The sequence below is a fragment of the Poromitra crassiceps genome (genome assembly GCF_964638095.1).
Source record: "Poromitra crassiceps genome assembly, chromosome: 1".
NCBI classification, from domain to species: domain Eukaryota; kingdom Metazoa; phylum Chordata; class Actinopteri; order Beryciformes; family Melamphaidae; genus Poromitra; species Poromitra crassiceps.
The window spans coordinates 7,518,664-7,544,876 of NC_139623.1; the positions used below are offsets into that span (position 1 = coordinate 7,518,664).

Consider the following 26,213-nt stretch of genomic DNA (forward strand, 5'->3'; position numbering starts at 1 on the left):
CCTGTAGAGGAATTTAACCCTTACAGATTGACTTGGGTGTCTGCTCCACAATGCCTGGATCCCCTGGCGCTCGGAGATCTCTGGAGACTAATCTGAACTCTGTAACCCCACTAACCCCCAACTGGCAGGTCACGGTACTGTATTCCTGCACCCCAGAACAAAAGAAAGTGATTGCGCCGCACAAAGCCGGCCCTACAGAGCCAACCATGGTTACACAAGAGCAAGGTGGGAGGAGGAGGCAGAGAGAGAGACTCTCTGCTCAACTGGTTTAGGCTGTTCTGCTTTCTGATGGCTGCTGGCACATTGTTGTCATGATGCCAGGATGAGGTTTACTGCTTACAAGGTTAGTTTCTTCTTCAGCAGAGTTGTCAAGGCAGGCCTCAGTTCAAGGGGGAGCTTGGGACATGTTAGCTCCTTTCCCATTTGGTCATACAGGCCCGCAGGCTCGCTTGCTCGCTCTCTCTCTCTCTCTCTCTCTCTCTCTCTCTCTCTCTCTCTCTCTCTCTCTCTCTCTCTCTCTCTCTCTCTCGACTATTGTCTGATGACTGAGATGGAGAAGGTGATGGGTGGAGGGGGTGTACTGGCGCAGGTGGAGGGCCCCAGGCTGTGTGTCATGCTAATTGCTGTACAAGTCCAGACGGGCTCAGCTGGGTGGAGGCTCAGTCCAGACAGGCTCAGGTGGGTGGATGCTCAGTCCAGACAGGCTCAGGTGGGTGGATGCTCAGTCCAGACAGGCTCAGCTGGGTGGAGGCTCAGACAGGCTCAGCTGGGTGGAGGCTCAGTCCAGACAGGCTCAGCTGGGTGGATGCTCAGTCCAGACAGGCTCAGGTGGGTGGATGCTCAGTCCAGACATGCTCAGGTGGGTGGATGCTCAGTCCAGACAGGCTCAGGTGGGTGGATGCTCAGTCCAGACATGCTCAGGTGGGTGGATGCTCAGTCCAGACATGCTCAGGTGGGTGGATGCTCAGTCCAGACAGGCTCAGGTGGGTGGATGCTCAGTCCAGACAGGCTCAGGTGGGTGGATGCTCAGTCCAGACAGGCTCAGCTGGGTGGAGGCTCAGTCCAGACAGGCTCAGCTGGGTGGATGCTCAGTCCATACAGGCTCAGCTGGGTGGAGGCTCAGACAGGCTCAGCTGGGTGGAGGCTCAGTCCAGACAGGCTCAGGTGGGTGGATGCTCAGTCCAGACAGGCTCAGGTGGGTGGATGCTCAGTCCAGACAGGCTCAGCTGGGTGGATGCTCAGTCCAGACAGCCTCAGCTGGGTTTTGCCACATGATGTTGTTTTCCGGTGTTGAGGCTGATGAGTTGGGTGAAGTAGATCAAATTGGCAAAGACTGTTACCCACCAGACTGGTTCTGTCACCTGCTGACTGACTTAGCATCAAGTGGAGCATACATGTCTGTAAGAGACTGGTATGTTCAGCCGCTACAGGAGGGAAGCATTTGTTTGAGTGCTGCTAGTGAAGTAAACAAAAATTGGCCGTGGGCGATCACTATGAACAAAAACCCTCTTTAAAAATAATAATAATAAAATAAAATAAAAACGTTTTACAAACCAAAGACAAATACAAACTTAACTGAGAGTAAAGGAAAAAGTGCAACGAAATGTGACCTTACCCTTGCTGCCTGTTGTGCATGTTGCGTCTCAACAAAACTATGGCTGCAAGAGAGAAAAATGAAAAGGTCAGAGCTGCACAAGAGAAGAGTTCATATTTGCTTAAGTATTAACAGAGCTTTACGGGCCACAGGTGAACTACAGCAATTCAGGTCAAGTACCACAGGGCTTAACAGCAGTGTGCTCGTTAACTGTGGGAGCGTAACAGGCAGCGTTTTCACAGAAAACTAAAAAGTATGCCTCGTTAAGACTTTGAATACTTACCGACTATCGCTGCGACTGATAGAGCCAGTACACTCACAGCTACCACCACCACGATTAGAGTGAACTGATCTAAAACACAACATCAGTGATGTTAGGTTATAGCTTCACTTGGAAGAAATAAACAACAAAATAAGTTGATAGGATGATAGCTGCACACTATGAATAGGCCTTATGCTGAAGGTCACGTGACCAAACCGGAATACGATACTCTCAGCTTCCGCTGCCTAGCTGGGCTCGCTGTAAACATTGAATTGACGGCGGCGATATACTGTAACATGTCCAATGACTAAGATCACATTTGTTTTTACTGTTTTGATTTGATTATCCTTTTTGAATATGGCGCTATTTTATACAAGATGCCCCCAGGAGCTACCAAAGATGAGCATAACCGATGTCCATCGCAAATGCAGGGTGACATCTAAAACTCCTGTCACCAAAATGGATTTAGAGTTTTAAGCTTTATGCTTCTTCACACATCTGTGACTAGATGTATTTGTCCCGAACAAGCATAATGGAACGTTACTTGTGTTATGTCACTAGCTGACGCTAATCTGATAGAAAACGTGTCACCGTTTGTGGCACAGTCGGAGGTGCGTCAGGCTGCAATGCCCAGCAGGTATACCCACCTGTGCTTACATTTAGCTAGCGTTAACGTAGATGTCCCGAACAAGCATAATGAAACCTTACTTATGTCACTAGCTAACGTTCTGATTAACGTTACTTGTAGCCTATGTTTGCTAACATTAGCTCTGCATCGTTAGGTTAGTAAGGGATGCACGGGTTGGGTTCTGTTCCGAGTTCTCTGTTCCAGTTCAGGGACAGCTTTGAAGCCTCTCTGCATCCCTAACGTTACTCTCGGGCTGTGTGGCTTTTCGTTTTTCTTCAAGGCTGCCCTGATGCTGACAGCACCAGTCAGCCTGTCTTTGTTTGATACTGGGGAAGGGAAGTGACAACGTGATTAGGTCTTATACCTTAACGTTATATCATCAGCTAGATAACGTTAGCAAACATAGGCTACAAGTAACGTTAATCAGAAATTTGCAGAGTGACAGGTTTTATATCAGATTAGCGTTAGCTAGTGGCATATGGTTTCATTATGCTTGTTCGGGACATCTTCAAGATTCAAGATTTTTATTGTCACTCCGTAGTACAAGTACGCACGTGTGAAATTCTTATGCTGTAGGCTCCGTAGGCTGTAGGCTACGTTAACTTTATAGCTAGCTAGCTAATGTTAGCAAGTATCCGAAATTTGCAGAGTGACAGATTAGCGTCAGCTAGGGACATAACACAATTAACGTTTCCTTATGCTTGTTTGGGACAAATACATATCTGACGTAGTCACATGTGTGTGAAGAAGCATCAAGCTTAAAACTCTAAATCCATTTTGGTATCAGGGGTTTTAGATGTCACCCTGCATTTGCGATAGACATCGGTTATGCTCATATTTGGTAGCTCCTGGGGGCATCTTGTATAAAATAACACCATATTCAAAAAGGATAATCAAATCAAAACAGTAAAAACAAATGTGATCTTAGTGATTGTACATGTTACAGTATATCGCCGCCGTCAATTCAATGTTTACAGCGAGGCCAGCTAAGCAGCGGAAGCTGGGAGTATCGTATTCCGGTTTGGTCACGTGACCTTCAGCATAAGGCCTATAGCATACAATATCGCCTGGGAGATAAACCCTAAAAGAATCAGTTCAAAATGAAAACAGATTTATATAGTTCAGATACAGCATATTCCAACCTGAGGTTTCTGCTTCTCCTGTAGTTTTGTCTACAATAGTGCCAGGATCACCTTCGTCCACGATGGAGTTTTGGCCTGGAGTCACTATAAAAGGCAAAGAGAGTAAGAGATAACAAGCTATTAATTGTACATTAAAGGATGGGTTTGCCAGTAATCAACCCACTTTGTATCATATATAATCTCGCTAATGTAAGCACATGGGCAGTGTTTTACCTTCTCTCTCTGTTTACCTCATGGAGAAAAATGCTCCTGCTGCTGCCTGCAGAAACTCCGCCCCCACCAGCTGCAAGTCATTAAGGCTCGTTAAGGCTCTCCATGCGATTCTCCATGGATGTGCGCATACTTAAAAAATAAAAATAAACAATAACAGCCGCCCTCGGAGCAGATTCTGCCTCTCCAGCAGAACTTCCGCAGCTCCGTTGTGACGCGTTGTGACGTAAAACGCGTCACAACGGAGCGCTTTTGCCAGAGGAGGAAATGGGAGATCTCTGTGAGGAAAACAGAGCGAGAAGGTAAACACTGCCAATGTGCTTATATTACAAACAGAGAGAGAAGGTAATCACTGCCCATGTGCTTATATTACAAACAGAGAGAGAAGGTAATCACTGCCCATGTGCTTATATTACAGAGATTATTAATGATACAAAGTGGGTTGATTAACGGTAAAGCCATCCTTTAATAGTATGCAGAGGTGTAACTACCATACTGTATATGCAGCTAATGCAGCTGCATTGGGCCTCTCAAAGGTTTAGGGCCCGCCCTCACGGCCCCTCCTCTTTATCTCACTATATATTGTATCTAGCCTGGATTGAAAAACCTCGCTCCGAGTTTTCCGGCTATGGGCGGAAGACTGTGCTGTGCACGAAAACACTGCAGCACAGGCCACCGGAAGACAGGGGCGGGTCTTCTTTTGTCTTCCTGCCTCAGTAACGCATGCCAGGCTCTGAGAGAGCCTGGTGACGCGAGGTTAATTGTATCATAAAACTCTCCAGATCTATGATACTGACTACAGTATACATGCAACCACTAAGCTTTACCAGTAAGCAGTATGTAGTACTCAATGAGCCAGTGCATCTGTTCCATGGTGTCACATACATCTTTCATTCACCAAATAAATAACAATACAATAACGTAAAAAAAACTGTTTTACATATATTATTTTACATATAGTATCAAGGTGCTGTTGTGGAATTTCCAGGTGGTAAATTAGGAGTCCAGAAACATAGTAATAATAATGTTATAACAAAAAGAAGATTGATCTGAGTATGCATGTAGGAGCCAAATATCTATTTTAATCAATCATTTTAAGAGCATTGTCTGGACTTCTCTAAACAGTGATCCCAGCTGGGCTCAGACTTGTCCTGAGTACATCAACCCTTAATAACCCTATCCAGGCTGTCTTAATGGAAACACTATGGGCTCTATCGTTGCAACAGCCTAAAAACAGCGCTTAGTGCCAGGCGCAGCGCAGATTAGTGGGCGTGGACCGGCCCACTCGATATTTTGGTGTCGGCGCTACACGGGCCTTAAGCATTATAACCACGCCTTTTAAGCGTAAAATTATGCACAAGCTGCTCATTGGAGAAGTGCAGTAAACGAATCACAAGCTTCCCTTTTAACCTCCAATTCCACGGAGCGATCCAGTCTGGTCAGAAAAGCCGACCAAAGTGCTCTGAGCTCCCCCCCTGTTTCATCCCCGTCTGTCTCCATATATAATATTCCATATTATTATGCTTCTCAAACCAATCTCACTGCAGTTTAAATACTGCAAGCATGTAAATACGCTACACTATAGCAAGATCAAAGTGAAAAGAATGTTCTAAATGCAGGCTAGAAAAATATAGCCTATCCCTATGTCATGGTGAGATTAGATTGGTGAAAGTTTGTCCAGAATGATATCGTTTTCTCTCAGTACCTTTTGTTCTCCTCTGCTGCACAGGTAGGATGATGCACATAAATATAGCCTACATTATGTAAAGTCATTGCATAAATGTGTTTTTATTGTAAAAGTAAATGTGAAGTAAGAAGTCTTATTGGAGCGGACATCACAGTAGAACCGTGTTACGGCTGTCACTCATCTAAATCACGTTATATCTGCGAGGGATATATATACCACCTGGATTAGATATATGTTTCACATAGGGTTGTGTTTGGATTTCTATGTTTGGATTCCATGTTTCACATAGGGTTGTGTTTGGATTTCTGTTTTATTTTGGCCAATATTGAAATGTTCGAGAATTGCATGTTGTGTGAACATAAACATTATTTCTATCTACCACTTTAGGCAATTTAGGCTGATTTGGTTGATATTTCTTGTCGAAATGTATTAGCCTCAATGCATGCTGGGAGATTTCACATGTGGCTCAACAGCCTCTGAATGACAGGGGCTCAAAACTAGATATAACAACTTTTTTTCCATCGGTCTTTGTGCCTGTCTGACGCGCGAGAGAGAGGAAGAGAGAGAGAGAGAGAGAGACGCGCGAGAGAGGGAGAGAGAGAGAGAGAGGGGGAGAGATTGTGAGATCGGCAGAGGAGAGCTGTGCGTAAATACGCACAGTAATATCTGCGGCGCACTGAATAAGGCCTGGTTTATGAAAAGCGCTAAGCGCTAAATTAACGCCAGGCGGGAAGATATCGTTAGGCCGGTATTTAAGGCCGAAACGCCCATTCTGGCCTATTCTGGCACTGCGCCACGCCTCTTTGGCGTAAAGCGCATTTCGGGGCCTAAAACCATGTTGCTATCTTCCCCAGGCAGGCGCAAGGCGCGTTTTTTTGCGTTTAACGCCAGTGGGAAGATCACATGGTATGGAGCACAATCAAAACAATCCAAAAACAATATACAATGGCACACGGCATGGCTAGTGCATATGTCATAGGCAAGACATTCTATAGAAAAGCACCTAGTTTACACGTAACTCTTGGTCTCTCTGATTGTAGTAGTAAGATCAGCAGTTTAAACATAGATGGGCGAGTTAAATAATATCTGTGTAAATATAACTCTCTCAAATTCAAAATAATTGCATTCTTACATTCAAACACAATATGATACTCGTCTCCCACACAGCCATCATCACCACCGAGGTTACAGATCCTCATACTTCTATGCAGTCCTTTATATCTGCCAAAAACCTTGGGGATTCTGCTGTTATTAACCCTGAAGTTACACATTGCATGTCTATACTGTACCTTTGGTTTACATACAGCAGATAACTTTCCAGTTTGAGTGCTTGTTTGAATTCTACATACAAGTCACAGGATGTCATGCTTCTGAGCTCACTTTGCCATTTCTGCATAAACTGATCCTTAAGACTTTGCTTGACAGTTAGCTTCAACCAATCAGAGCTTTTGCACTGCTGTGTAAGCCAGAGGTAAGACAAGCCACAGTCATCCAGAATCTGTTTAACCCGCACGACCCACGGCGACGCATAGACGCCAGAGTTGTGCAAATCAAGCAGGCACTTATACATGATACGGCTAAGTTTGTTCTCCTTGCCTTCAATCAACCTTGCCCAGTAGTAGCCGATCATTCTTTTTTTGACAGTGACACAGAGTGGGTAATGTATCTCCCCAGCTCCCCATAGACCATATTGCACATTGTCGTTGTAACTTTTAAAATATACTTGAGAAATCTGAGATGTAGCTTTTCCAATATATACATTTTTTCAAACCCCCAAGCTTCACACGAATACAACTGGTGAAACCAACTTGTCGAAAAGGTCCAGGTCCAGGTAAATAATATTTATGTATACATTTAGAAAAAAGGGAAAACATAGGCAGCACGAGAGGCTTGCTTATACAGCTCCTCAATGGCGATCTTAAATGATCCATTATAGTTCATAATGACACCAAGATACTTGAAACAATGGACAACTTCTAAGTTCTCCTCATCACTTCTCAACTTGTTGACAATGTTATTGTATTATGTTTTTATGTTATGTGTTTGGACCCCAGGAAGAGTAGTCTCACCTTGGTGCAGACTAATGGGGATCCACAATAAACAATAAACAATAAACATTTAAACTTAAATGTATTACTGTAAATTTTTCGAGAACCAAAAACTGTGACTTTAGTTTTATCACTATTAACCTTTAATTTCCATTTCTGACCAAATTCACACATATGGTCTATTTCTTTCTGTAACCCTTCTTTTGTTGTGGACATGATAATTGTGTCATCCGTGTACATCAGTACCATAAGCTGCATATAACTATCAATCACTGTATCATCAAGATTGATAGGCTGACAGCCGTTCTGTAGTAAATAATCCTCTAAATTATTAATGAACAATGCAAACAATAATGGAGAAAGGTTTTCACCCTGTCTGACTCCTGCCTGGCTTACACAAAATTATGATTTACAAAAACACATGACTTGATATTTTTGTACATTATCATTACCACATCCAAGAATTTACCATTAATACACAATTTATAGCAGAGTGCATCCCTCCAGACTGTATCAAACGCCTTACTATACTCAATAAAGGAACAAAACAAAACAGATACACTATGTGTTTCAGTAGAAAGATGTGATCTATGGTGGAGTAGCTCTTTCTAAACCTAGCCTGAGTTTCTCTCAAAATAGAATGATCCTCACAGAACGTACATAACATTGCATTCAATACATAAGTGTGCTGTGCTGTCGCCGAATATGTTTTCATCTGTTATGGTGCTCCGACACCAGATTTTGTTTTTGATTTTTGATGTCTGTTTTGCATTATGATGAGCAGGGCCCGCTTTGACCATCTTGCATTGGAGCCCAGTGTTGACTCGTTATGCCACTGATAGTATGTGTACATTTACCCAAAAAAAAACCCAGCATAACCAATGCAATGATCACACTAAACAATGGTCTGCTGACTTCATGATAAACATTGCCTTTTCAAAATGCTGAGAGTTTTAACAGTAAAGTCATTCAATTCATCAGGTGATCATCTTAACTATGTTGTTTGGACCCATAACGGCGATCGTCATCAAGAGGTGTGTGTGTGTGTGTGTGTGTGTGTGTGTGTGTGTGTGTGTGTGTGTGTGTGTGTGTGTGTGTGTGTGTGTGTGTGTGTGTGTGCGTGCGTGCGTGCGTGCGTGCGTGCGTGCGTGCGTGCGTGCGTGCGTGCGTGATTGCGTGTGTGGAGGACGGGGGTTGATCAGAGGAGGCCTGGGTCCTTGCTGGGAGGTTGCTCCTCTAAGAGCGGACTGGCTGCAGCCCTGTCCTAAACAGATCAGTAATTGTATCAAAGGTCCATCATAGAGAGATGAGAAGTGACAGGGAGAGGTGCACAGAGAGAGAAGAGACGGGGAGAGGTGCACAGAGAGAGAAGTGACGGGGAGAGGTGCACAGAGAGAACGGGGAGAGGTGCACAGAGAGAATGAGAATGCCAATGTTGATTAGCTGACTGGCAGGACGGCGGAGATGTCGACGTGTTCATTGGCCCCTGGGCAGAATCCACAGGACTCCTCCCGGGAGCTAATTGATTCCATTCTGGGTTTAATGATTGGGAAGAAGAGGAGGCAACAGGGGCCACAGCCCCTCACATGTCTCACTGGGCTAGAACAGCCTGTACACCATGCTGACCTACCTGACCATCACGACAGAGGTCATGACCTCACATACTCTCCTCTGGACTACTGCACTTACAAGGGCTGTAAGTGAACTGGAAATCCCCCTGCTTCCCCTCCCAGGACATTCAACCCCATATACAGTAACTCACCTTTTGTCTTGTTTAAATCCTCATCATCATCAAGACCTGTGGAACAAAGAGAAATATGGTGCATGTAAAAAAGCATGTACACAAATGTGTGTACACAGAGAAACCAGTGTTGTAGTCAGGTCACTACTGTATATATCTCGTGTCCGAATCGAGTCTCCAGGGTTCAAGTCAGAGTCCAAGTCCAAGTCACCAAAGACTAGTCCGAGTCCGGAGATACTGAACATGAGTGTGAATCCACATGTACTGTAGGTGGAACGCACGTGCATGCCCTTGTATGAAATTGAATAATGTCACGGTATTAATATAGCTATCAATATTGTATGCCAGGGCCTATTATAAAAACAAAAAAACCCAAAACAAAAAAAACAAAAAAACAGTCTTTATCAATTAATAAGTCTGAGTCCTCGTCTCCAGCTTACGAGTCCGAATGCATGAATGATCGAGTCCAAGTCTGGGTCATCTAACTTTGCAAGGCAGCTGGATTCACACAAGATCATGAGATCACGATCACACGACATTTTTTTTTTAAACAGACCATTAGGCAGAGTCAGGTTACGAGTCATCAGTGCTCAAGTCTAAGTCCAGGCACAAGTCCCGAAAATGAGTCCAGGACTCAGACTCGAGTCTGAGAGTCCTGGCAGTGGCGCCGGAACGAGTTTGCAATAAGGGGGACACATTTTTTTTTTTCTAATATATATATTTTTTTTTCTTCTTTAGACGGCGCCCATGAGGGCGCCGACGAAAAATTGACGTTTTTATGGACGTTTGGATGATTTTTAGCCATATTTAGATGAATATCTAATTTTAAATTAACATTAGGATTATACTGTAGTAATGTAATTATTCAGTATTTTTCCTTTTCTCACTCACTTGGTGACCTGCTCTCCCTTTAGGTCATTTTATAATTACACTACAACAGACAGCAACACAGGCAGAAACACTGAACTTATTATTATTATTATTATCACTTCGAAACACAGTGCAAAACTTGTCATCTCAACACAAAAATAAAATAACAATAACCGTATACGATTATAGCAGCAGCCAATGACAGTGAGTGCAGTACAGAGTCCAGGTCTGTCTGTCTCTCAGGTGTAATAATCCCACAATGATCACGGCTTTAACAAGTGTCACAGGCTGTGTAAACAGTGTAAAGTGGGCTCTCTGTAACTTGATCCCTGGGTCTGTCTGTCTCAGGTGTAATAATCCCACAACGATCACGGCTTTAACAAGCATCACAGGCTGTGTAAAGCTTGTGGCATACTCTTCGCGCCCAGCCAAGCGCATAGGGCGCACGGCGATTATGACGTCATCGCACGGGGCGTGTCGGGGGGCGAGGCCTGAGCGCAGCGCGTCGGGTTTTGCTGCCTGTGCCTGTGAGATCTCCGTGGTAGGCTATCAGCGGATATGTGCTGTGATTGAGTCCTCACCGTCGTAAAGTTGCCTTTGAAGCATGGCGTTCGATTATAACGAACTAGTTGTGTGGCTTAGCCTTCCCAAATGTTGAGGGTCGTTTTTTATAATTTAATACATAGAATTGGGAACGTTACATTCAATTTAATTCAGACTGTCTGGAGCCTGGAGCTGCGCACTGAGTATGTTCTGTTTTGGCCCGCGCAGAGTGCGCGCGCCCTCCTCGGAGCCCCGCCTCCAGCGCGTGCGTGAAGAGTATGCCAGAAGCTTAAACAGTGTAAAGTCGGCTCTAAGCGTCAGGGGCAGTTGCCCCCTCAGATTAAAAAAAAAAAAAACATTTTTTTTTTTTTTTTTTAGGGGGACCAAATTTTAAGGGGGACAAAATGTCCCCATGTCCCCCTTTTTCCGGCGCCAGTGAGTCCTGGACTCGAGTGCGACAACACAGTAAAAACGAGTGAAAGCGAGTGAAAGCAAGCTTAGCGTTACTTAAAATGCTTGCCAGCTGTAAATAATATAACAAATGCTGAAAACACGTCTAATCTTTTAGCAACACTACTTACTGAGATGACAAAGGCTTTGGAGTAGAAAGCTGTTAAAGTCATTTGTTTACAACTCTTGGATAACACTATGGCTAGTGAGTCATGGCATTTATAGGTTGGGCATAGAGAAAAATAGAGTAGAATTAAGAGAGTCTAGACAAGGCACACTGTTGAATAAAAGGCTTGACAGATCAACCTGCCTGTGTTTCTCTTCATTTGACAGATAAAGATGCATGACTACATACCTTCATCAGCTGATCCTTCACTCTCCTCCGACGAAACTGCATGAAGGTGTGGAGTAAGGAACATTAACTCACAATACAATTTCACCAAACGTTATTCATGACATATCTGCTCCAGAGCACAGCCACTCTCAGAGAACCTGTAGACAGACTGTGCTGTACGATAGAAAGCCTGCTGTGTGTAGCTCTACAGTCACTTTAATGCTATACTTTCTCAATGTGTTTCTTTGTCACTATAGTATTTAGTGGAGTCTATCTATAGCAACGCCATGAATAATAGTTTCCCCAATAGCTTTTTGTGCACAGAAACAGCCATTTAATGCCACTCATCCATTTAATGCCACTCATATGCAATATGTGTGCAGTGCTACTTATCTACAGGAATAACTTGAAATACCGTATGGGTAGGACTTGGTTGCCTATACCAGGAAATAACAGGGCTGCACAATTAACTGAAATATTATCGAAATTGCAATATGGCCAAGTGGAATATCCAAATAGCAGGAGCTGCAATTGTTTGATAAAGCTAAAATGTGTCGCACAACATAGCATTAAATGAAGCATTGTGGCGCTACAGAGATGCCCTGGCTTACAAATCATATTCTCCAGATGTAAGGGAACATGTTTGTTTTGGTATAGACTGCAGGAAAAATTACGTCATAATGTTTATATATTTTTTCAATGAAAAAGAAATGCAAAAATTACCATTCCATAAATGCTTACACACACACACACACGCACGCACCAACGCACGCACGCACGCATATATATATATATATATATATATATATATATATATATATATACATAGCATATCGTGCAGCTCTACCAGGAAATTACAGTAATGTGAATATCATTGCTCATTTCTTTCCTGTTTTTCTTGTATGTATTAATAGTTTCCACCTTCTGTCTTAGGTAACCATATGATTCAAAAGTGTGTGCATGCATTTATCCTGTTGTACACAGTACAGGTACTGCACGTACATAGGTGAGGAGAACATGCAGGCGTAGAGATGTGTTGAGCCTGATTAGATGTTTATCAGCTGAAAGTTGCGTGGAGAAGAGAACGTACCGGTAGCAGCTGGCAGCAGCAGACACAGGAAGAGCAGCAATCGCATCATCTTCAAATGCTGCATGGGGAGAAGAAACCAAGTTAAAATACATGATATTAATATTCTGCCATTGATGTGGGTGAAATCTTGGTGTTGTAGCTCACTCAGCAACAGTCTCTATTATTGGAGCTTGTCTGGCTGGATATCCTCTCTACCAAAATTATTTCAGAATCATATACTCCTAGTCAGTGGAAAACTACACATTTCAAGACCCACCGACTGCCAACCAGTCCGTGCACTCTGTCAACTCGTATATGGTCTGCGTGTAAATCTAGAATGTAATCTGAGGTGGGTGGAGGCAAGGGGGTCAGTGAATGAGAACCGCATTTCCCACAGTGCTCAGCAAAAACCTGTTCTCTGGGGCATTCCGTCACAGTCAGCTGGCAACAAGTGTCTATTCAACATTTTCCTCTCTCCCTGTGTAGGCCAGGTGCTGATTTGCACCAGTAAAAATACAAACAAAACAAAGGAAAACAAAACAAAAAAGCAAATTAATTAATTTAGCGCCTCATGAAAAAAAAGAAAAGAGTATGAGCTTTATGGCAACTTAAACATTTATCTCAGTGTTGACACTTCACCCTTTATCAGAGAGAGCAAAAGTCACATTTTGCTTTGGCTGTGGGTGATTGATTTTCCTTGTTCTTCTTGAGAACTTTCTGATGGCACAGGGCTCAAAGCAGACCTGCCTCTGCTCCACATTCACCACCACGCAGATGTCAAACACAGATGTGCTTGGCGCGCTAAACAAAGATCCCCAGCAGCCAGCTGGGTGAGCAGAACACAATCGGCGGTATTTTTAAACGTGGAAACTTGGGAATGACCTCTTCTCCAGTGGAGGTCCCGCCGGACGGATAAAGTCTCATTGGTCAGATTTAGGCCGGCTGGCACAGAACCAGAACACAATACAGACCCATGGGCCATGGCACACTAGACTAGGAGACTTCTCCCATTGACATGTGTGCCAAATGTTACAGGCGCCTCTTCATTGTTAGCCATGCCCATTGTGTGCTTATTTCCTCTATAGTTAATGACTATTTGGAAGCGGAGGTGACCTGCATTGTTAAGGGACAGACTATCAAACACAGTAGCAAAGCAGCAAGCCTCTCACACCACACACGTACTCACCGACTACGGCCCCACACTCATGACTGTAATCTACGGAAGCAGAGTGTCCATATTTGGTGAGTGGAAGTGTAAGGGGAGAGGGAGGTAGGGTTCAGAGCCGTGTATATAGAAGAGTGGCGACATCTCCATTCACTCCAATGGACCAGTTTTTTACTCTCAGGAGTTCCATGAAGTAAGGTCCTGGATTAAGCAGCACTGTCGAGTTGCAGCAAAATTGTTTTTTTCTTTTTTTAGAATCAAATTACATACGTGATTACGTACATTATCAGCTTTATTTTAGCATGCAAAAGTAGCGCGAGACCCCTTCCTGGCTGTTCATTGGCTAATGAGTCATGCATTTTGGTCCTCCGCTGACGCCACTCTCTCTCTAGAGGACACTAGGTAGGGCCATTGAGCTGGTGGAGAATCAGTTCATTTGGTCATTAAGGGATCAGATTCCTGAGAAAGGCCTGACATGAAGAATCTGACTGGGCATATCATTTCATTTGTACATGCTGCCTTAGCTGATTAGGGTGGTGCAATATATTGATATTATATCGATAGTGTGATCTGAGGCTAGATATCGTCTTAGATTTTGGATATGGCAATATGGCATAAGTGTTGTTTTTCCCTGGTTTTAAATGTTGCATTACAATAAAAGTGATGTCGTTTTTTGAACTTACCAGAATGTTCTAGCTTTTGTTTTGTTTGCCTTTTCCCACTTCGTCATTATAGATGGTTTTTCATGGAATGGTCAGTCCTCCACTTTAATGTTTTTTTTTATTTTCTGTCCATAGCAAACACTACAACAGGAAGTGAGCTCGGGTTCAATTTAGAATGTTTTTGTTGTCAAGTTAAAAACCATCTATATTCACATTACTGGTGATTATTTATTTTAGAAAATCTCATTGTGTAAATAGCCTAAACATATCGAGACATGATTTTTGGTGCCTATCATCCAGCCCTATACATGATGTCTACAAAATTGCATGGTACACAAACGTCCATCCTGCAGAGAGAGAGTGAGTCTGGCCCAGTCCACTGCAAGGCTGCTAAATCAGCAGAAGAACGTGGCATGGAAGGAGAAATATGTTGGTTAAAGATGTTAATCAGATGACTGAGGACTGATTTGAGAGGGAGCGTAATCTGGGCTGCTCTGGCCTCACGAATAGCTGCAGTAAATCTCCAAAGCAAACAACCCAAGAAGCCGCAAATAAAATCCCCTTCTGTATCCAATTTGCTTTTCAGAGTGGCTTTGGGTGAAATAATAAGCTGATCCAATTTGGAAATATTTATCAACACAGTCCACCGCCTCTGTATCAAAATGGCTCCTGAAGCTTGTATTATTTTTCAAATTGGGTAATATATTCTTGTACATTTGAATGCCGATTGAATTTGCTCTTTAATACCAGACCCAATTTGCAACTTATGATAAGCAGCGGCTTGCTTATAAAGGAGAAGAGACATGCTGGCTATCCTCAGGCCAGAGATTCAAACATCATAGATCATGAATATAAAAACCTATGAATCATAAAGCAGTGAGCGCAGCACTGCAATTAAGACAGAAAGTGTACTGCTACTAGTACAAGGTTGCCTGGGTCCAGACCTTCCAATCCGCCCACTCCACCGAGCTGAGTTTTGGCTGCTTCTAGAAGATGAAAATGGAGTGTAACAATTCAGTCTGATATCAGGTTAAGTACAAGGTGAACTGCTCCTGTTTTTGTTCCCTTTGTTTCCAAAATGTAGTTCCCCTCTGTTAGGATTAACCCCAAGCAGCAGACAGTGGGCCCTATCTTCGCAAAAGCGGTAATTTAGCGTTTAACAATGCAAATTGGGGGCGTGCATAACCACATGCCTGTTATATAATTGTACTGGACATCAGGCCCATGTCCCAACTATGAGGACAGGGAGGTCCGGACCTCCCTAATAATTTCAGAGAAAAGAAAAAAGAAATCCAAACTTTTTTTTTTTTTTTTTTTTTTTTTTTTTTACAAATGTAATTAAAAATATTTTGCAGTGCCCTATGTTCCTTTCTTGTTTAAAGGGGGACTAACCCCCCAGATATGTATCAGAACAGTGATTTGAAAATACCTATGGAAAAAACCAAGAAATGACATAAGCTCTTGTCTATACTAAACTCTTTGGCTGTGTTCAGCTGAGGAATTTTTTTCGGAAATTACAGTTTGCCCACCGCCTCGAAAATAATTTATTTGAGAGCTGCAATATCTTTATAAATATCAACAACTAGCCAACGCTGCTGGCCTGTATGGAAACAGTGTTGCTCAAAATGGTTGAAAGTTATATCAATTTGGTAATTCAGTGGCGAACTAGAAATTTAATTATTTTTCTGCATGTGTGTGTATGTAGCGTGTATCTATCGCTAAGAGCAAAGTGACGCGAGGTTCGTTACCGCAGCACACCGGACAATAGGACAAACCCCCCGCTCTGGGGTAACACAATGCGAGATTTCTCCACGTCATTCCCTCGTCTAACTAGCGATAAACCGCGCCATGAAATCCGTTTTTAATTTGCGTTTTGGGGCTTTTCGTGATTCTTGTTAAAAGTTACAGCACCTCTGATTTTTCCTCTCAGGGCGCAGGCAGCGCAGGGCAGATCTGCAGAGCTCTTCTCCTCCTCAGTCAGCCCATTCAGTCTGTCCAAACTCAATACCGATATAATCTCAGTAGGAGATGCAGGGAAATATATTATAGTAGCCGATGTGTTTAGAGAAGCTTTGTCACGTTGTCACGTCGTAGTATAGTGTTATATTTTACATGTGCGCTAAACTGCGATGAGATTTGTTTGCGGAAATGTCAGACTGTGCTCTCTCTGGCTGAGAGAGCACAGCTGCTGCTGCCCGTGCCCCCGGAGCTTGGGGGCTCATGCATGAGGATACGGCCTGACTGGCCTGGAGACAGTGCTTCCAACTCGGACAGTCGGACTGATAATATAAACATCATCATTTGAGCTTATCCAGGTAAGATATTAATAATGTAATGACACATTCAGCGATAAACTGTCTACAATGAAGACATGCGTCAAATATGACAACAGTTCAGTATTTTAAGAGCACAGGGTTTTTGGTTGGGAGTGATTTACAGCAACACAATGCCATGTCCTTCCTTTTATGATTAGAGTGGCGTTTATTGATAGTATTGTGTTACATAGGAGTTGATAGGAAAATAACAGGCGATTGTAATCAATTTACAGGTGATTAACAGGTCAAGTGACATCATGGGAATAGGCTTGGAGTTGTGAGGAGCCGAAAGGGTACAGGGGGAGTAGGGGAGTAACTATCTTGAAATCCCATAGTCTTTGGGGACAACCTGACGTCAGGTTGTACCAAATCTCCCATTCATTTGAGGGCAAAAAAAAGCAGTGTTCCACCCTTAGAGGGGCTTATGCCAGGTATGCTGCTGAAAAAGGATACAAATGGTAAAATGGCAACAGTTTGGTCACAAATGTGGAAATTTTGACCAGCATTCTTCACACATCACCCCCAAAGTCATATATATTGGTTAAAAGCTGAAAAAAAGTGTTTTGAGGGTTAGTTACACTTTAAGAATGTTTCGGGAAATGAAAATGTAGCCTATTTAAATAGAATTATCAACAATAACAATCAAGGAAGTTACATGCTTGTAGGCTAGAGAAGAAGAAGAAGCGCGCATGCACGCACATGTTGTGTTGAACCAACCAACAACCAATAAGAATTGTTTAATCTGGCAATAAAGAAATGTGAACTTGACATGCTATTTTAATAGCCTACTCAAAAATGCACCTCCCACTATACAGCAAAGAGAGGAGTCAATGTTTCTTGATATATGCCATTCAGATCAGAATAATTAGTCTAGTCATTAAGTTTGCTGATAATATTTCTATCATGTTAAGTCTGTGTCATGTTAACTGGTGTATTCAGAGCAAATAGGGAGATATAGAGCATTATCATCATGCTATATATCTCCCTCTTTGCTCTGAATGAGTGAGAAAAGGAGAAAATACTGAATAATTACATCACAACAGTATCCTAATGTTAATTAAAAATGAGATATTCCTCTAAATATGGCTAAAAAAGGTAAAGATTTTTTTTTTTTTTTTTTTAATGATACATTACTCTAAATATGGCTAAAAAAGGGAGGGGGGGGGACTCCATTTTTTTCCGGCGGTGCCCGCCATGTCTGGACCTCCCCAATTTCGAAACCCTGGATACGGGCCTGCTGGACATAGGCATGCCACATGCCAAACAGGCGTTTCAGCACACAAATGTGGGGATATATGGCATTATCCTATCGTCAGCAGCGAGCAATTGCTTTGCGCTAAGAGCTTTGAAAAGCACCTCTTAGGCGCTAAAATACTTGCTGTGCTTGAGCGCACCATAATATCCGCACTGCGCAGCGCAGAAACGTCATTACGCACCGACGTTCCACGCCAGGATATCAAATTCTGCTGCTAAAATTGGGTAACCAGCAGATTATTCGGTGAGGCAATCAACTATAATTCACTGAGAAACTTTTATCACATCGCAAGGAGGGGTTATGGTAAATTAATTGAGAAAACTTGTACATTGCAGCCTACAATAGGCTATTCACCTTCACCTGCTATAACCCGGAGGGTCGTTGGCACCAGAGCCAATCTGTCACAAGCTCTCTCCATCTCTCTCTGTCCTCGGCACGAGTCGGCAGCTCAATGTTTCACCCAGTTTTGAGTCCACTGTAAATCCTCCAATCTTTTCTTTTGTCTCTGCCGTTTACCCGCTGCAAACACGTTTCTATTGTCCCACCCCAGTCAACAAAATAACCCGAATTACATCAAAACTCAGATGTTTTTAACAGGTATATGATGTATGGTGTCGTTATGAGATAGGGATAATATATAGAGTCAATAGGCCTACACCTATCCAAATTACGCATGGGGAATTACAGCATGCCTCATGCAAACTGTAGCCTATTACAGGGACTGCAAGACGGGAATTTGGTTTGATGTAACACCCAGGCATTGCCAGGCCACACCTGTGAATAATTCTGATGGATAACACCGCCCAAATCCCGTTTGCACCGTGCATAAATGATTTGGCACGCCTCTAATCTGCGCTTGAGCCCGTTGTTGTGATGAGTTATGCTCCCCCGCGAGTAATTGCATCCCCACCATATTTTGGGGCTGTTTTAACTTAAAAACAGGGAGGTCACGTCTACCCAAACAATTATATCATTTTTAAACAGTTGTGTTTCTGTATAAATCATTACAATATGTTCCCGTGAGGTGGGGATACGTTTAGCTGTTGCCGGGCGGGGCTGCAAAACTTGGCATAACACCTGGACAAGTGCGCAAGGCGGTCTGCTATCGTTAAGGCACGCAAACAGGTGTGCAAGCGCAAATAGGAGATATTGCGTGTACCAAGATAGGGCCCAGTACCTGTCTGGCCAGGCTAGGCCCACAGAACACCTACATCTTGTTTACCAGGCTTAGTTTTGAATAATGAGCACTAACCACTCCTCCCACCCCACCCAGTCGAACCTATAAACAAAACACCCACACCCACAAACAGCACTGTACACGGCAACACAGACTGTATATCTCTTTCTTATCCGCTCACACACAGATAACAACCACCCTCTCTGCTCCACCGCACACTGCTGACATGACTTTGACACGAGTGATAACAATCACCAATGTGAATAGATATTAGAATTACTGGAGACTGGGAAGTACACAGGAGAAGACAAGTAGCGGGGGACTGGGAGAGAGACAGAGAGTGAATGGGAGGGGAAATCCGAAGACAGCTAAGGAGCAAAGAAAATGTTAGTGACGATGATGAAGATGGTGTGGCAAAACGGAGACAAATGGCCTCTAAGAAAGATTGAGAACAGACAAGAGGCTGAGTGAGAGTGAGGGAGGGGGAAAGAGACTGAGAGCGGGAGAAACGCTCCCAGATCATTTGTTATTCATTGCCATTCAATTTCAAAATGTACTCGCTTAGTATGGCTCAGTGAGGAGAGAAAAGATTCTTATTGAAATGTTTACTCAACTCTGTCATCTCTATAGGAGCTGTTTATATAGGTGAGGTTGATGCCACGGATTTATTTTATTTTATTTCCCCCACCCCCCCCCGACTGTACAGTATATCTCTAAAGTAACATATTCCAGCGTGCCACTGCATGGGCCACAAACGATATCAACAAGGAAACTCGTACAGAAAAATAACCCAACTCACAATACCTCTATCAGTGCCAAGCATGCCAAACAATGAGGATGACATCCGAGTTGTTATTCTCAACTCAAGTGGAGTTTAATAATGACACATTTTGCATTAGCACAATAAGGTCATCAGTAGACCAGAGTTCAGAGGATATGAGGCTGTTTCTGAGAATGTCTTGGAGACGCATATCCTGTCTGTCTCCTCCTCTCTCTCTCTCTCTCTCTCTCTCTCTCTCTCTCTCTGCTACTTTCAATCTGTCTCTCTCTCTGTGGTTGTGTGTGTATGAATGAAACCATGGAATAAACGAGAATGAACACAGAATTGGGTCTACAGGAGGACACTGAGTATGAAGTACACACTGCCTGGGTAAATTGTTATCAGATGCAGACTCTACCGATGTTCTTTGTTTTGTTAACACCACTAGAGCCACGTTATGCCTGTGACACACTAGAAGACTTTGAAAATCTTAGCAGTTCATGAAAAGGGTTTGTTTACACTACAAGACTGGTTCATTAAGATTTTTTTTATCACGACTTTGAAATTTTATCACTTTGAAATTCAAACATGCATGATATACGGTAATCTTTGTGGCTCCGACTGGCATCGGGACGCAGTTTACACTTGAAGACTATAAATCTGGAGGCAGTTTACACTAAGAGATTAAAAATCTGTACCCAGTATAACAGATTTTGCTGCCGACTGGCACAACAACTGCAGACAACAACTGCAGACTAGAGTCAACAAAGACAGAGCCCAACTGGAAATCCTGTGTAAAATCAGGAGGGATGTCTTGTAGTGTAAACTACTGTAGGCATTAGCTAGCTACCTATCACAGTCACACACTGAGGCCTTTCATCCTTGCTCCAAGAAATAAGCAATACAGAGGGTTCAAAAAGCTCTGCATTGGCTACAAAGTTTCCACTGAATTATAGACATTTGGTGTCAGTACTGCTTCTCGTCTCAAACTCATGGGGAAGCAGCGTATGATGTCAAATTTCAAATGTATTCCAAACTTCTCTCTCTGTTCTAACAAAATGAAACTGCAGTATAGCAGTTGTAGCCTGCTTGGAATGAAGAGAAGAGTCTGTGGGCATGCAACGGCAACATTTGCCTGCTATTAGTCTGAGAGACAACAGCTTAGCTCATTTCTCTGTCGGTCTGTTTAAATTTGATTATTATCCCAATTAAAGTTTTTCCTATTTATATTCAACAATAACTGTAACTCATCATTCTATATTCTGTTTATTACAACAGGGCCTCTATACCTTTGCTTTGGCAACATGTACTCAGGTATTTCATGCTAAAAGACATTTGAATTGAAGGTATAGCCTACACCAAAAAGGTACACTGACACTCCAGAGAGACATCTCACACACGCACACACACACACACACGCACATACACACACACGCACGCAGGCACGCACGCACGCGCACACACACACACACACACACACACACACACACACACACACACACACACACACACACACACACACACACACACACACACACAGGAAGTGAGCTGACAGTTCTTGCCTCTGCCAAGTCAGTTAAGTGAGTTTCAATTTACAGCAGCGTCACCTAACAGATTACAATAAACCTGCTTCCTTATGGAACAATCTGAACATTTGAATGGCAAATTCAAGTTACGGTCACGTTGACGTCTTTTGTATAAATCAGATCTGCGTTTGTTTTCAGCCCTCCTCTCCACGAGTTACAGTCGCTGGATGAAACAGATGACGCTGATCAAGGAGTTCCCTGAATGGGTGAGCTTGTTGATAACAAAGCTAAGCCTTAGCCCTAACAGCCTTAACAGGTACCCTGTAAAATGGAGTGAGTCTGTTCAACTGTAGTACATATGTAGTTACATTGTAACGGACCTGTAAAATGGACTGAGTCTGTTCAACTGTAGTACATATGTAGTTACATTGTAACAGACCTGTAAAATGGAGTGAGTCTGTTCAACTGTAGTACATATGTAGTTACATTGTAACGGACCTGTAAAATGGACTGAGTCTGTTCAACTGTAGTACATATGTAGTTACATTGTAACGGACCTGTAAAATGGACTGAGTCTGTTAGTATGTAGTTGTGGTATCATCTCCGGCCTGGGAGAGAGATTGCTGAAACCCAGTGGTAGATTCAAACCACTAAACTGAGCAAAGCAGGCGGCTTTAACCACTCAGCCACGAGGGCTTTCCAAAGTTCATGGTAGAGTTTGAGAGGATAACTGTATGTCAGTCAGATGTAGTTGTCACGTTGTAGCTTTGTTATTATAAGCAGAGACTTGGGGAAAATGTTTGATACTTTGTTAGTTGTACATATGATTCCGTCAAGAATTCGCATACAAAAGTTAAAATTAAAGTATTGTAGGTATAGAGGTAACAGTGAAACTATAATCATAAATAGCCACATGAGCCACTTACAGCTCATGGGGGGGTGGGGGGGGCTGGCACAGTCACACTGCAGAAATGCCTTCACATTAATCAATATTGCCTGTCTTTTAAGCTACAGCTAACACAGTATCAACATTTTTCACCAAGTCTCTGTTTATAATAACAAAGCTACGAAGTGGCACCTACATCTGACTGACATACAGTTATCCTCCCACTCACTCCATTTTACAGGTCCGTTACAATGTAACTACATATGAACATCATTTACAACTATTGGTAATTACTGTGTAATTACATTTGGTGTTCATGTGTAATTACAAATAGTTTATGTAACTAGGGTACCTGTAAAATAAAGGGTTACCAGCTAAGGTAAAAGAAAACTACAGCCATGATAGCATGAGGAGCATCAAAGAGTGCAGTAGCTACAAGGTGATGCAAATGTTAAGTCTCGATTACCTCGTTTGCCTAGCATATTGCAATGCTAGGCTATAGATACAGAGATTAGGCTATATATAACCTTACCTACCACTACAGAAGCTGTGAACTCAACTCAACTCTCCGACGACAGGAAGCTCTCTGCCGCTCTGCCTTGCTGAGAAGAACTTACACCGAGTAGGGGATTCACAGCCAATTCTACCAAATGAAAATATATACTCTTGTTTCAGTCAAACTTTGCCGCAGCGGAAAATACAAAAAAAATACAAAAAAAAAATAAGAGGCAAATTCTCTCTGTGTAACGTACATATATTTGCCATAAGTTCTGGTGATAAGTGGAACCCAATATGACTTTTTTCCCTTTCTTATCTTTAGTTCATCCTAAAAGTTACCACTATGATCAAATTTGGAAAGTATATGATGGAAATGAAAAAGGCACCTGCTCCAACATTTTCGATGGATATAATGGATTGTAGCAGGCACATTATGTGACTTGAATTTGAAAAGTATTCTATATTTGACTGTATGGTGGTTTTATATATTATAGTCTAGCTAGCTACTAGTAGCCTGCAGAGATCACCTGGCCTGGCAGCTGCAACTGTCACTAATTAGTCGACAGATGATGACGTCCTATAGCTGCCAAGTCTCACTCATTGACAGTGAGATGAGTGAGACTCACTCATTGAGAGTGAGATGCGTGAGACTCACTCATTGAGAGTGAAATGAGTGAGACTCACTCAAATGACCCTCTTCACACCATCTCACACCACACCTCCTCACTGCAAATTTGTCTTTTGGGTTCCAAGATGAAAAGGTTTGAGAACCAAACCTTAGAAAAATGCTACATTTCTGTATTTTTGCACGATTTGAACCTAAGCCTTTGTTCACACCTGGCGCTTACCATAAGCAGAATTGAAGTTGAGCTCATGCTAAAGTTGAGCTCACGCTTAACCGGTCACACCAGATCCTCTCTTTTCCTCAGCGCCTTGCTCGGTGCGCATTGAACCCGCCCACAACTCGCGTCACGCGTCACGCTTGGAAAATAGGACTGAATCCTGAATGATCATTTGAGCGTGGCGTGAGTGTGCCTTGAGGCTTCGCCTGTTAACAAAGACGCCAAAATGAAACTTGTGGGTTCAGCGTAGGTTGAGCTTAGGTTGAGCGTTGCTCCGGCAGGTGTGAAGGTGCCATAATTCAGAGATTTTCAAAGTGGGAGGCAGGCCTCCCCAGGGGGGCTCCAAGCAGTTTCAGGGGAGGCTCAGCGAATGGAAGTGGAAAAAATATTACAATAGTTATTAAAAGGAGGTTACTCCCAGGCTTACTCTCAGGCTAAATGTGTGTGATTTGGTTAAAGAGATAGATACAGTAGTTTGGGGGAATTTGACAGTTTTTCCCACTTTCCCCAGACTCAGAAACAAACAGCCTTCAGACAGACCTTTTATGTATTTGGTGTAGTATGAATGTCAAACAGCAATATCAGGCTATCTTGGCTCAATTGTTGAGTGTCTATGAGATCAAAAAACATAATCATGATACCATAGGCTTCCAGGAATTGAGCAAGGGGGGCTCCTTTTTCCAAGCTTTGTCTGGGGGGAGGCCCACAGTCTCAGACAGTAATCCCCTGTCCTAATTGAAATGCCAATCCAAAATTACATTGGCTCATCCAAAATTTAAATCCTGGTGCCATGGCTGTGTTGTTGTGAATCATTCTATCTGTAGAGCTTCTTACTTACGTACATATTCTACCAATTATGTTGTTTGTTATTTAGCATAACAGACGGTCTTGCTCATTGACTCATGGTTTAAATAATGTTACTTTGTAGACGGACCTCCAGGGGCGGCTGGTGCATTTTTGTCCAGGGAGGCTATACCAAAAAGTAGGGCTGGATGATATGGTTGAAATCAATATCATGATAATCATAAGGAAATCACAAGAAAATTAGCAAATATTGATGGGACTAATAATGGCATCACTATAATCCTGTTAATTTAAAATGATAAATTCCTCTAAATATGGCTTCAAGCGGCCACAATTCTCTCGGTCCCTTCCTCCAAAGTCTCACTCCAAATTTTGGGTGAAACTTGGCAGCTCTGTAGTGGACTGATGAGAGGTTGATTGGTCATTCGTCATGTTGCTATCTCTTTATATTTCTTGTCCCTGGCATTGCTCCGTTATCACAGCAATAGGTTTGGATGTTTGGCATTTCCGTAGGAGTGCAAATAGCCTTTAAAATATCAAGTTAGGGTTAAACGGACATGAAGCAATCATTCTGCACATGTAATCAGAGTTTTCTTGTTTCCAGTAATGCAGTTTGTGTTGCTGCTCCAGGTGGGCCTCTTAGGATTTGGTAAGTGGCATAACACAAAAGGCTACAATCCATGTGTGTGTTTGAATGTGATAGTCTACAAAACATATTCCACAATCTGCAGGCAGAGGATACTGTCCAGACCTTGTTCACGCAGACTCGAGGCCATGTCCACATTTGACTTAGTAGTGAATGTTTAGTAAGCTTGCATCGTCATTTGGCTACATGTATACCCTGAAGCCTGTCAAGTCTCAACAGTTCTGCTGTCTACCTTAAGAGGCTTGTATTTGTCTAGTTTGAGTTATGGCTGGGGTGTGGCTATCTCTCAGGCCTTCAAACAACAATCACTCATCTTGATCATGTTCAAATGAATGATTGTCAGTGCATATATGTCTGACAAAGTTTCAACCTTGTGTTTTCTCTCCATTGGTATGTGATTATAGGAAGTACTTTAGTAAAAAAAAAAACTCACAGCACATTATCTTATCTGTCAGTGCTATCACTATAACTTACAGTGAATTGTGGATAGGAAAACCTTTGTTGAATTTCTTTGGAATTCTGCTTCCTCCTTTTTACATTACCACACATGTATTGATATAGCTATTAGTTGCTATGGCAATCCATGTAGCATTATGCTTGTGCTAAGAGATAATTGAACAGATAAAATTATAGTCCTATGCAAGTCACCCTCATACACAATCACAATATATTGTATTGGTTAAAAGGTAGACTTACATTTAGATGTTGAGTTGTTGTGTAGAGGTGATTCTATTTACTACTGGTATGCCGTTGCTCCCACGCCAGGATCCTTGTTATCATGGAAACTTCCTGAGACTGAGTGTGCATGTTGATACAGACAGAGGTACTCCAGTCAGGAACTCTGAGCTGTGTCATTGGCTGCTGAGCCTGTTGAAACCTGACACCGCCACTCTTATCTGTTACACAGCTAGACTTTACTTACACATGTGCATCATGGTGGGAAACATAACTCTACTCACAATGGATCGATGTCATCACTTTGCTGCAAGTGTATTATTTCCTGTCACAAAATCATCATCAGAGAGTAGTTTATCTTTAGCCTAATCATATGGTTCAGACTTTCCCTTGTGACTACATGCATATGTCCTGCAGTTGTGAC

At 42.7% G+C, this 26,213-nt stretch overlaps 1 protein-coding gene across 3 annotated transcripts in view; it reads right to left on the reverse strand.

The window, feature by feature from the left end:
• LOC310783956 (uncharacterized protein) overlaps positions 1-25,908 on the reverse strand; it is a 28,802-nt gene extending 2,894 nt beyond the window's left edge. Inside the window, exons 1-7 of one of the 3 annotated variants that reach the window (XM_083644895.1) lie at positions 25,811-25,908; positions 12,600-12,657; positions 11,531-11,566; positions 9,334-9,369; positions 3,627-3,710; positions 1,878-1,946; positions 1,616-1,658 (exon numbers count right to left, since the gene is read on the reverse strand). In XM_083644895.1, the coding sequence (XP_083501021.1) occupies positions 1,616-1,658; positions 1,878-1,946; positions 3,627-3,710; positions 9,334-9,369; positions 11,531-11,566; positions 12,600-12,648 (317 nt within the window). In that variant the 5' untranslated portion in view covers positions 12,649-12,657; positions 25,811-25,908. Of the gene's footprint in view, positions 1-1,615; positions 1,659-1,877; positions 1,947-3,626; positions 3,711-9,333; positions 9,370-11,530; positions 11,567-12,599; positions 12,658-12,743; positions 12,874-22,860; positions 22,938-25,810 lie in introns of those variants that run through there. The other 2 variants (XM_083644897.1, XM_083644896.1) reach the window with 2 other exon arrangements.
• Between the last annotated feature and the right edge of the window lie 305 nt (positions 25,909-26,213).